The sequence below is a fragment of the Vulpes vulpes genome, chromosome X (genome assembly GCF_048418805.1).
Source record: "Vulpes vulpes isolate BD-2025 chromosome X, VulVul3, whole genome shotgun sequence".
Taxonomy (NCBI): Eukaryota; Metazoa; Chordata; class Mammalia; order Carnivora; family Canidae; genus Vulpes; species Vulpes vulpes.
Window position 1 is genome coordinate 80,000,749 of NC_132796.1, and position 12,087 is coordinate 80,012,835.

At 50.0% G+C, this 12,087-nt stretch overlaps 1 protein-coding gene across 10 annotated transcripts in view; it reads left to right on the plus strand.

Moving 5' to 3' along the window:
- The first annotated feature begins 921 nt into the window (after positions 1–921).
- TMEM164 (transmembrane protein 164) overlaps positions 922–12,087 on the plus strand; it is a 170,754-nt gene continuing 159,588 nt past the window's right edge. For 3 of the 10 annotated variants that reach the window (XM_026014834.2, XM_026014837.2, XM_072743856.1), the window contains exons 1-2: positions 1,591–1,724; positions 2,047–2,754. In XM_026014834.2, coding sequence (XP_025870619.1) covers positions 2,329–2,754 — 426 coding nt within the window. In that variant the 5' untranslated portion in view covers positions 1,591–1,724; positions 2,047–2,328. Of the gene's footprint in view, positions 968–1,188; positions 1,314–1,590; positions 1,725–2,046; positions 2,755–12,087 lie in introns of those variants that run through there. The other 7 variants (XM_026014836.2, XM_072743855.1, XM_072743858.1 and 4 more) reach the window with 6 other exon arrangements.

Below are 12,087 nucleotides of genomic sequence, written 5' to 3' on the forward strand. Positions count from 1 at the left end.
CAACACATACTTAACCAACATGGGGTAGATTCTGAGGCCCTTTTCCTCCGTCCTTGTCCCGAGGGGGGCAAACCACAGTCAGTGCGTAGAAAGCAGCAAGGAAGAGGGAGCCATGTTCCAATCAGAGGCTCTTATCGGATTCTGGGGCCCAACACCCCCACCCTCATTGTCCAGGCTGGTCTTCAGTGGCGGGACACCCGGCCCCATGCGGGGTGGGAAGCAGCTGCTCCCTTGGAGGGAGAGAGGAAGGAGAAAAGTCGGGCGGGGGGAGCTTCTTTCATGCAGCAAGCCTACGGCGGAGGGCATGGCAGGAGGAAAAGGGCCAAGGAGGGCCGCAAGACGGAATGGCTGTGGCCTCAGGTGAAGAGAGAAAAATACTGGAGCAGAGCACGAGGTGGGAGAGCAGGGAAAAGAAGGCAAAGGGGCCCCTCCGTCCTCAGGCTCTGGTGGGGAGTGGGGCCGTGGCTACAAAGGTAAGGGAAGAGGACATCATGGTTCCTGGGGGAGGCTAGTTTCAGGGTGGAGAGGAGGCAGCGCGCCGAAGAGGTCAGACCCAGCACACACCCTGAGCAACAGCGGCACCGCACAGCCACTAGGCGCTGGTCAGGCTTATTTGTCCCCCCCCCCCCCCCCCCCCCCCCCCCCCCCCCCCCCCCCCCCCCCCCCCCCCCCCCCCGGGCACACGGTGGGGGGCCGGCTGAGCGCCTACTGTGTGCTCTGCACAAGATGATGCGCCCAGGGAACAGCATCGCGGGAGCGGGAGTTGGCCAGAAAGGCTTCACTGAGGGGGCGAGGCACGTAGCCTGCGCTGAAGGAAGGTGGGTGTGCACGCGTGCAGGCTCCAGGAGCGCCCGACGCGAAGCAGGCCGGGGAGGAGGGGAAGGAGGCGGGGACTGAGGACTGAGGCTGGAGGAGGGGGGCGGAGGAGGAGGGAGGCCGGGCGGAGGGACGGCGGGAGGTGTGAACGGTGGGAGCCACGGCAGGGGGAGGGGCAGCGCGGGAGGCCTGGGCGGGGAGGTGGGGCAGTCGCGGTCTGAGGGCGGGGGCGGGGGGTGCGAGGCCACGCGGGACGCCGAGGAGGGGACAGTGGGAGGTGGCGGCGGCGGCGAGGGGGAGGAGAGAGGGAGGGGAAGAAGGAGGAAGCGAGTGCGGCCGCTGCAGGGGGAGGAAGACGGGGAGGAGGAGCCGCGCGCTGTGGCGGCGGCAGCGGCGGCAGTTGCGGCCGCCGGGGGAGCCGAGCGCCGGGGCGCTGGGAGCTCGAGGAGCGCGGGAGCTGAGCGGCAGCCGAGCCGGGGCCGCGGGCCGAACTGCCGGTGAGTGGAGCCCCGAGGGGGCGCGGCGGCTGGTTCCCCGGGGCCGGGCGGGAGGCGCGGGCCGCTGCGGCGCCGGGGCGGAGGGAGGGGGCCGGCCGAAGCCCAGCCCCCTGCTGGCCCGGCCTCCTGCTCCCCGTTCCCCCTCCCCCTCCCTCCCCGCGGCTTCCTCCCGCCGCTGCCTGCGCCAGGGGGGCAGGTCCCGGGCGGGCCGCGGGCGGGGGGGAGGTGCTGCCCGAGGGCGGGCGTCTGGGGCCGGGGGTGGAGCTGGGGGCTACGGGGGTGGACCCGGGGGCGGGAGGCCCGCCCGGGAAGGCGCTAAATTGGCCGGAGGGGCCCGTCGGCGGCGAAGTTGCTAGCTGGGGGCAGAGAAGGCCACGCGGTTGCCGGAGTAAGAGATTCCCCCTGTGGCGAGTGCGTGAGACGAGGAGTCCGGCATCCCTGCCAGCCCCGTCGCCCTCCCCGGCTGCCCGGCCCCGCTAGCTCCTTTCCTGGCCTCCGCGTGTCCCCTCGCTGTCACCCCCGCTGCTCCCCGGTTGGCTCCCGCGGCACTGCCGGGTCCCCTCAGCCCTCACCCTGACCCTTCCGGCCTCCGGCTTCCCCTGACCCCTGCTTGCTTCGCCACTGCCCCTGTTCCCCTTTTCTGCCCATCGCTAGTTACCCCGCCCCGCTTCGTAATTCCCGATGCAATTGCCTCTTTGAGACCTTTTTTTTTTTTTCCTCTCCTTCCTTTTAGATTGGCCAACGGCTCCTTTCAACCCTGCCTCGTTGGTGGCCACTGGAGAAGCGCGGGGGGCTCCCCAGACAGCCGTGGGGACAAGTTAGAGCCAGCACTTGACCCTGGGCCTCGCGTGTAGCTTCCCTTCCCCTGCTCTAGGTGCCCCGTTGTCCGGAGGGCGGGGTGTGGGTGCAGGGGTGTGCCCTCTGTACATGTCCCAGCACCCGGGCAACCCTCTGGGCTTGTGTTCCATCTGGCTCTTGCTTCCTGCACGGTGGTCAAGGGGAACCACTTGGCATCATGTCCCGGTATAGCTACCAAAGTCTCCTGGACTGGCTCTATGGGGGTGTGGACCCCAGCTTTGCAGGCAATGGGGGCCCCGACTGTGCTGCCTTCCTCTCTTGGCAGCAGCGGCTGCTGGAAAGTGTGGTGGTCCTGACCCTGGCCCTGTTGGAGATCCTGGTGGCCCTGCGGCACATCCTGAGGCAGACCAAGGAGGACGGTAGGGGTGGCCGTGGCTGCCAGCCAGAGCAGGTGACCCAGCGGCCAGAGGAAGGCAAGGAGAGCCTGAGCAAGAATCTGCTCTTAGTAGCCCTGTGCCTGACCTTCGGGGTGGAGGTGGGCTTTAAGTTCGCCACCAAGACCGTCATCTACCTGCTCAACCCCTGTCACCTGGTCACCATGATGCATGTGAGTCTGTTGACTTTTTCCCTGGCAGCCTTAGTGGTAAGAGTCGTTTATGTGCTCCGGACACTCAGAATTGTAGAGCACTTCATCCTGCGGGAAGGGGACCCTTAAAAATGATTTTCCAAGAGTGGCTGTTTTTGCGTGGATTCCAGATTTGGTTTTCTTTTTACCTTTGCACAATGTGTCAGCCCCACAGTGGAGTTGAGGAACATAGTGATAAAGCCCTAGGAACCACAGGCCCTGCCCTGGCCTTTCACAAGCGTGGAGTCCAGCTCCAGCCAGGTGCCCTTTTTTTTTTTTTTTTTCAGGTGCCCTTTTTGAACCCCATCTGGGATTCATGGGTGGCCCCCATCCCCTCTGTTGCAGTTAATTTCCCAGAGGCCTGATAATGCTCTTTCCTGGAGGTGGTCACATAAGGTTCCTTGTCTCCACTGTGGTACTTTGGGGAAATACTTTTATGGGTTTGCCTTAATGACTCTTTCATTTGAGAGTTTTATGCTCTTAAGGCAAGGTCTGCCTTTGAACTCTGAGGCATTTGAGCAGCACCAAGCTCCTACTAAGTGCATTCTGAAACAGGCTGACTCATGAACTTTGAGCTGGTGATATCTATCCATGGTGAGAGGGTATTTATTTATATATATATTTTGCAAACCTCTCCATCTTCTTGCTCTTACTCTATTTCCTGTGGTCATGGTCCTGGGTACTCTGAGAGCTGATTTTTTTTACCTCGCATTAGTGGTGTTAAGAAAAACAAATGGGATTGAAAAGGAAAGTTGCCAGATACATAAAAATAATCTGGGTGAGGACCAAGAGTGAGACTGTCTTTCTGTACTCAGCTTGTGTGGAGAGATGTTCTAAAACTATAAAATCATAGAGGAGGAGGAAGAGGAGAAAAGGAAAAAAAATCTTTTTTAGATTTCAGGGTGTGAGAAACCTGGTGTGTTTTATTCAGGGGCAGTTTTGAAACCTGTCATTAGCATCTTTATTGCTTTTATATTTGTAGAAGGTTATTCTCAGGAGGCTGTGACAACCCTGTGGGGCAGGAGGTTGAGATTATTATCTTGGTTTTATAGGCCTGTTGGGGCCCAGGGATGGGAGATCACTTGCTTCTAGCCAAAAGATGAATTAGCATCTGGTCTGGAAAGCTAACCCACCTTCTCTGGGGTTGCAAGCTGTCAGTGGAATGACAGGGCTGTTTCAGGGGGAGGCCGAGGCTGATCAGCCAGGCACTGCCTACTTGTGGCTTTGACGCCTGCTCTGCATGTGTTCTAGGTATATCTTTGATTGCAGGTTCCTGGCCTCAGTTTCCCAATCTGTAAAACGTGGTGAATGGCCTCAAGGCTCTTCCCATCTTTGCAGATGTGGCAAGGAGGTGTGGATAGCTGTGGAATAAAGAGGCTGTTATTGATTGGGTGGCTCTCACCATCAAGCAGGGCTGGAGGGCAGCATTTTTTTTAAAGAGAGGGCTTCTTGGGATGTGATGCCATTCACAGGAAGCCCAGGGCTCTCCCAGCTAGATCTTCTGGGTAAATTTGAGCCAGTCCTCTTTCTTTCTTTTTCATGAATGGGCTTTTTGTTAATGAGAGGAAACAACGCATTTCAGCCACTGCTGTGTGAGGCTCTTGGGACAGGAGTGCTTTTTTTGGATGGCAGGTGGTGAGGGTCAAAGGGTGCCTCTTTCACAAAGGAGTCTTGAGGCCTCTGGCAGCCACATATCTAGAAGGTCAACAAAGGACTAAATTCAGCCTGACTGGGGCTGCTGCTGGTGTGATGACATCAAACCTGGCAGCACCAGGGTTTTCAGTGGAAAGGTTTTTAGAAGCTTTTAGAAGCCTCTGGAGACTTAGTTCTGGCATTAATGAGTTATGTGACCTTGAGGAAGAGTATACTTGCTGGGCCTCAGTTTGCCCATCTGCAAAATGAGACAGCTGCATTCCCAGCTCTGGACAGTCAACGTTCTCTGATTTTTCTCTCCTTAAGTAGTGGCCAGGGCTGTAGCAGAGAGCTCTTCTGGAAATGCTTTTGGTCTCCTCATCTGGAAAAAGGAAACTCATTTCTTCTTGGCTGAGCTCAGATGGCCTTGTTCATTTTCTGCTTCCTGTATCTCCCCAGTAAAGTCAACCTGACCAGGCCACATATAGATGATGCTGGCATTCGGGGCTGGCTGCTGTGAAGGGATAGATGCTTGGTGTGTGTATGGGGGGGGGGGTAATCTAGGGACTGATTCCTGTCACCTGTGCTTTTTTTCCTCATCCCATGCTTCGCTTAAACTCTGGAGCCCTAGGGCTGAGGCAGAGAACAGAGTCACGCCAGGAATTCTTGAGCTTGCCCCAGTATTACTCGCCTTTGCTCTTTACTCCTGTCACTGCTTTGTGTCATTTAAATAGTCACCTCAGGCCTGCTGTGGGATCCAGGCTTTGGTCAGTCCCATATCCCATACCTTACCTATGGCTCTTCCCGGGGAGCAGGAAAGTATGGGTTTTTAAAAGTTGTTATGAGTCCTTAAAGAAAAAAAATTTAACCACAGATGATTGGAAACAGTTTTCTGACTTGACTGCAGCAAGGACTAAGGATAGTAAGTCTGGTTAATAATACCTTACACTTATCTGACACTTTACTGTTTATAAGACACCTGATCTTCATGTACCTGATTTTATTTAGGGTTATGATAGGTTAGCTTGGGCCTGGAAACAGAGATGGCAAAATGTTTCTTGTGGCTGTGTATATTCCAAAGGGGAGATGTTGAGGACAGAGCAATGCTTTGGCAAGTGAGCTTGCTGAATTAGACAACATGATGGCAGGACATTCTGCGGAGTTCAGAGGTCCCGAAAAGGCAAGGGACCGACACATTGGCTGAAATGAAAGGGGATAGCTTAGCAGAAACATTTCTGATGTGTTTTTCCCCATTGGATGACTCAATTTGGGCTTCATAGAAAGGCCTCGTTCCTCAGAGTCCATGTAAGTTTCTAACAAGGACAGTATTGCTTTAGGTCAGGAAGTGGAAGAGTTGGAGGGAAATTGGTTAGTCTCCCCATCTCCCATTTTTCAGTCTGTAAAATATTTATTCCTGAGGCCTTTTTCAACAGCACCTCATCATAGCCATGCTGCTCTTGGGTGACTGCTAGTTTTAGAAGCATAAGCAAGGGCAGTTCTCATGGCTGAATTCAGGTCTCGATTAATATTTCTGCTGTCCAGTTTCTTTTTGGTCTCATCTGATTTCTCAAAGACCCCGGGACTGTGGATGATAGAGGTTTGTGTGATTGAAGCACCAGCATCTCCCATCTCAGTGTAAGCCAGAGATCCTTGAGGGTTCTCAAGAACAGCAAGCAGCAGGCAAGACCTCCACATTGTTGTTAAGACCCTTAGTGAATATCAGTGGTGTTTACCAATTACATCAATAAATGTTTCTCCAAGCATGGCTACTTCCTTAATGCATATTATTCTGGCAGGTAGGGTGACAGAATGAATTTAGTCAGTGATGATGCAATTTACCAAAAATCACCCAGCAATATAGTGACCAGAGGTGACTTTCAACCTGAGCCACCACTGTGGGAATTGAAGCTTTAGCAGAAGGAGATTCTCATAGCGACTTAAGTCGCAGAGTCTACAGTTTTCTTAGCAGGATGTTTCACATGCTAGAAATTGGACTGCTTGTATCTGTAAAGACTGGTGTTCTTCAGTTAGTGAGTGGCCCATTATCTCCCTGGCGTCTGGTTATATTGTCTCTGTCTTAGGAATGTAACAAAAAGATCCCATTTTGGATGCCTTTGCTAATTGACCAATTCCTGCCAGTTCTGTACGTATCTGTGTCAACAAATCCTGATTGGGCACTGAACTTAGTGGGGTACAGCATATGGATGCTCACATAAGGCAAGCTGCAAACAAGCTGGATATTGGCCAAATTAATAATCAATGCTGCAGATCTCGGAGCCCCAAGCCACTGTTTTTAGTCAATATTTCTGAGTGAGCCCCACCCTTTTAAAGAGTCGCCGTTGCTGTCGGTGCTCTGTCTTCTTTACATTGTATTAAAAGTCTCATTTCCACCAAATGTGGCTTGCCTGCTTTTTGCTCCACTGTTTGATTTTTCCCTACTTCTTCCTTCCTTGCTGAAAGTGTAAGAATGGCACCTATCCAAAACAGTCCTGAGCTTTTTGTGACACCTTTTGGAACTAACTGAATAAACAGTGGCATGTTCTGTTGCCCCATGATGGATTTGTTTTAGAGAAGACCTGATGGATTTGAGAACTAGGCTTTTTGTCCTCCCCCTCCTTCTTGCACTCCTTGACTTGAGACCAGCCACACCTCCTTCCCCATCTGTTGTCTGGAGCACTGATAACTGCTCCTGCTTGGAATTGACGTCGGTGGGTAATGGGTACAATGAGGGATCCAGCCATCTGCTGACAGCTTATCAGATGGACTGTGTCCTATGTCATCAGTCTAGGGGGACACAAGAGGATAATGTTTATATGGGCCTCAGCAGTGAAGCATGACATTCCTTTTTAGTTTATTTCTCCCCCCAAGGAAATTTGCAGAAAATTTTTCCATCTTTCATTGTTACAGTCTTTTGGGGGCATCCATTATAAAGAGAAGTGGCATGCATTGGTAGCTTAAACACCCCACAGACAGCCCTGGGATTTAACATTATGATGCGAGTTTTGCTCATGGATTGCAATGGGAGCCTGAGCAAATTACCTCATCTTTTCCTGCCTCCATCTACTCCGTGAAATGGGCCATGTGAAAGGAAAGCATTTTAATCCTCTGAGTTAACTACGTGGTCACTTAAACAGAGAAACTGGGAAGAGCGGATCAGAGCTGGTTGATGACCAATATCTGTTTACCTCAAACTCAGAAACTGACAAACCTCAACTCCTTCACACCTTTCTTGATAGCTTTTGGAATTCATTCCTCTACGCATTTCTGTTGCTTTTCTCTGGCTCCTGGCCCACGCTTGCACACCCTTCTAATGTACAGCTTATGAAACTGGACGCAGGGGCACCTGGGTGGCTCAGTGGTTGAGCTTCTGCCTTTGGCTCTGGTCATGATCCCAGGGTCCTAGGATCGAGTCCCGCATTGGGCTCCTCACAGGGAGCCTGCTTCTCCCTCTGCCTGTGTCTCTGTCTCTCTCTTTCTCTCTCTCTCTCTCTGTGTCTCTCTCATGAATAAATAAATCTTTAAAAAAATAAATAAAAAATAAAGAAAGAAAGAAACTGGACTCTGTGACTTCTACCAGTCCCTACCTAGCATCTGCTAATACAATCTAGCATGGTGACTGCTTTTTTTTTTAAGATTTATTTATTTAAAAAAGATTTTATTTATTTATTCATGAGAGACAGAGAGAGGCAGAGACACAGGCAGAGGGAGAAGCAGGCCCCATGCAAAGAAGCCTGATGTGGGACTCGATCCCCAGACCCAGGATCACACCCTGAGCCAAAGGCAGACGCTCAACCACTGAGCCACCCAGGCATCCCGATTTATTTATTTATTTATTTATTTATTTATTTATTTATTTATTTATTTATCTATTTATGATAGACACACACACAGAGAGAGAGAGGCAGAGACACAGGCAGAGTGAGAAGCAGGCTCCATGCCGGGAGCCCGACGCAGGACTTGATCCTGGGACTCCAGGATTGCGCCCTGGGCCAAAGGCAGGCGCCAAACCGCTGAGCCACCCAGGGATCCCCATGGTGACTGCTTTTAAGCAACAGTATGTTGCTGGCTCCTATTCATGGGGTGATCCACAGGCTCCCTGGATCTCTGTCCCTTGGCCATAGATGTACCACCTTCATCATGGGCAGCATAGGATTTGTTGTGTGTGTGTTCCTCCCTACTGTAGATCCTTTCGAAGATTTCCTTTCTGGATGACTGTGACCCAAGTCCAGTTATTCCAGTCATTCTGGTAACAGCTTTTGTCTCCCTTTCTCAACCCTCTGAACATTCCTCAGACTTTTTGGCTGATTAACATGTACCTTTGTATACTTTTAGGTAATTCTGTGTTTGGCTGGGTCACTTGTTTTTGCACATTTGTTCAGCCTCCACTGTTGGCACAAACAAATTTTTTTTAGTGGAAAGTAGTGTTTTTTTTTTTCTTTGTAACTCCCTGCAGAGCTTAACATAATAGCATATGTGTACATTAGTTGTTTACCTGGATGATGTTAACCAACTGACAGAGCTCTCTTTTTTCCTTCCTTCCTTTATTTTTTTGTTTGTTTCCTTCCCGTGGTCCTGTCTGTGTTACCTTGAGGTCTGATCGGCATGGTTCCTCATTCTCCTATGCCCATTAGGAGAATCACCTGTTTTTTAAAATAACCAAAGAGAGAGGTGGTTTCAGCTCCAGCTCACACAACTTTTTTTTGTTGAATTTCTATCACAAAGAGCCAATTATTAGAGCTTACAGCCCGCTCTCTGCCCAAAGTGTCTGTTCGCTTTCATCCTAGTGAGGAAATTATGCTGTTGGATCTTGGTCTTAATCCCTTGGCAGACATCTGGATGGGCCTACTTTCTTCTTTCCCTTCTTTAATATCCTATAAATTAAATGTTATTAGGCTAGTGACTCACTTTCCATCTCTTTCTGGATTTTTCGGTGGGTAGCCCATTGTCATCATGCCTCTTTGAAATGCCCTCTATAGGAAGAGTCAGGTTTGTCAACTTCTGGTCTTTCATATCTTTTTCTTTTTTGTACTTTAATTTTTTTCAGCTTTATTGAACTATTAATTGACAAAGTTGTAAGGCACTTAAAGCTTACTATGTGATGATTTGATATACACACACATATTTAAAAGGGCTCCCTCGTTGAGTTAACACATTCGTGGTCTTACATATCTTTTGTTAAATTGAGAGTATCTTATCCTAACTTCCCCCTCTTCTGCCAGTAACTGCCAGAGTGGACATGAAGAGACAGTCAGTGCAGGGGAGAGAAGTGATTCTGAAACATTCTTTGTGAAAGATGTCATTGGAAACTTGTTATAATGCAGATGCCTGGCTCTCTGTGTGACATCTGAGTAGGTAGTTGGTGAGGATGGCAATCTGTATTTATTACAAGCTGCCTAGTAATTCCGATGCCCATGAGCTTTGGACCCCACTGGAGAGACTTTTTCTAGTAGCTGAGGTATTAGGTGGCAAGTTGGTTCAAAAGCTCATTCTGACTGGCATGAATCTGGGTGGTCTGTGGGCAGGGCACTTGACCTTCTGGCAGTGCCTCAGTGTTTATGTAGGTGTTAAATAATCTGGCTACAATTAAAGGTGGAGGGCCCCACGTTATTGCGAGGTAGATTTTAAGGTAGCTTTTGCATTCCAGTGGCTTATTGGGTGATTGAGAGAGTTTTGTCACTGAAGTATTTCAACCAGGCCTCCATCACCTTCCAGTCTTTCCACATTCCCTCCCTCCCTTGCAGTCCCGAAGATCTTTGGGAACTAAAGGGAGGAGCTATTGACAAATAGTTACTATATACTAACTCTCTGTATGCAGGACAGTTTGTTTGTTTATGTACTTATTTTATTAGAGAAAGAGGGAGGGAGGAGCAGAGAGAAAATCCTGAATTCCAAGCAGGCGCCATTCCCAGCGCTGAGCCCGATGTGGGGCTCGATCTCACCACCCTGAGCTCATAACCTGAGCTGGAATCCAGAGTCCGTCACTCAACCCACTGAACCACCCAGGCACCCCTGGATGCTTGTTTCAAATGCTCATGGGAATTTATTCATTCTTGATTCCACTCAGCAACTATTTATCTAACATCTATTGTGTGTGATACATTGTGCCAGCCAAGTGGAGACTCCAAGATAATAAGAAACATTGTTTTTCCTCTTGTTGCTCAGTTTATTTATTTATCATTTTAAAAAATATGTATTCACGAGAGACACAGAGAGAGAGAGACATAGGCAGAGAAAGAAGCAGGCTCCATTCAGGAAGCCCGATGTGGGATTCGATCCCGGACTCAGGGATCATGACTTGAGCCAACAGCAGACGCTCAGCTGCTGAGCCACCCAGGCATCCGTTGTTGCTCAGTTTAGATAGATGAGACAGGCAGGAGAGCAACTAAATTACAATATTAAAAGGATAGTAACAGATTTGAACAAAGCAGAGCACAGAGGGTCTTGGGTTTTGTTTGTTGTTGTTGTTGTTGTTGTTTTTTTGTTTGTTTTGTTTTTTACGTATTGCAATTAAGGAAAGCCTTCTAAAAGGGGTGACATTTGAACTGGCTCATGAAGGAGACACAGCTGCACCAGAGCAGGAACTCTTCTTTGTCTGGTTTTCTATTCTAATACCTCTAATAGGGCCTGGCTCATAGTAGGTGCTCAATAATGACGTGGGAATGAATGGTAGGTGTTTGTTGGGTGTTGTGGGGGTGGGGGAGGGAAGGGACTTTTAGGCATAGGAAACAGTATATGCAAAGCACAGGGAAGCATCCCGACCGTAAGCAGTCTTACAGTTCCGTGCATCCTGACTGCCACATATGATTATCAGGGGCAGATCTTATCTTATTTCTCCCTTGGCAAACCAAATAAAACTCCAGAATTGTTCTGTCATTTCTGCGCTGTTGATAAGACAACTGCAGTTGCTCATTGGTGCTCAGTTGGGGGCCTGTGAAATAGAGCATTTTGTTCTTTGTGCTGTCCCAAGGAGGACCTACACTGACAAGGACGGACACAAAGGACATTGATGCGAGCTAGCAGGCATTAAATACAGGAAATGAGCTAGCAGGCATCCCACCTGTGGCCAGATGATAATTTTTAGTGGCTCATGGGATGGTTGCTACCTCTGCTAATGTCCACAGCAGAACTGAACTGATGAAATGGGATGCTATCCTGCTACTTTGCTTTTTCCTATTCCTTCTCCCCTGCTTCCAAGTCTCTCTGCCAACCCATCCCATCCAAGCTTGCCCCCTTCCAGAATAATCCCAGCTCTTAAACAGTCCCTTCTACAGTCCAAAAATGATTGTTCCCGTCAGAGGTGGTGATATCCACGGGAAAATTAAGAAGAAAGCAGTTCCATTGAAGAGGTTCATTCTGAAGTGTGAATGGCTCATAGATCCAACTGGGTGTGGGGAAGAGGATTTTTCTTTCTTTTTTTCTTTTTTAAGATTTTCTTTATTTATTAGAAAGAGTGAGCGCGAGTGCACCAGCAGGGGGAGGGGCAGGGAGAAAAGAGAGGGAGAAGCAGGCTCCCCACTGAGCAGGGAGCCTAATGTGGGGCTCGATCCCAGGACCCTGGGATCATGACTCAAGCCAAAAGCAGATGTATAACAGGCTGAGCTACCCAGGCACCCCGGGAGAGGATTTTTCAAAAGGACTTCATTACTCCAACCTGATGTCCAATTGTTGGGGGTACATCACAGTGTTTTTGAGCAGGTGACCTTTCCCATGTTCTTTGTC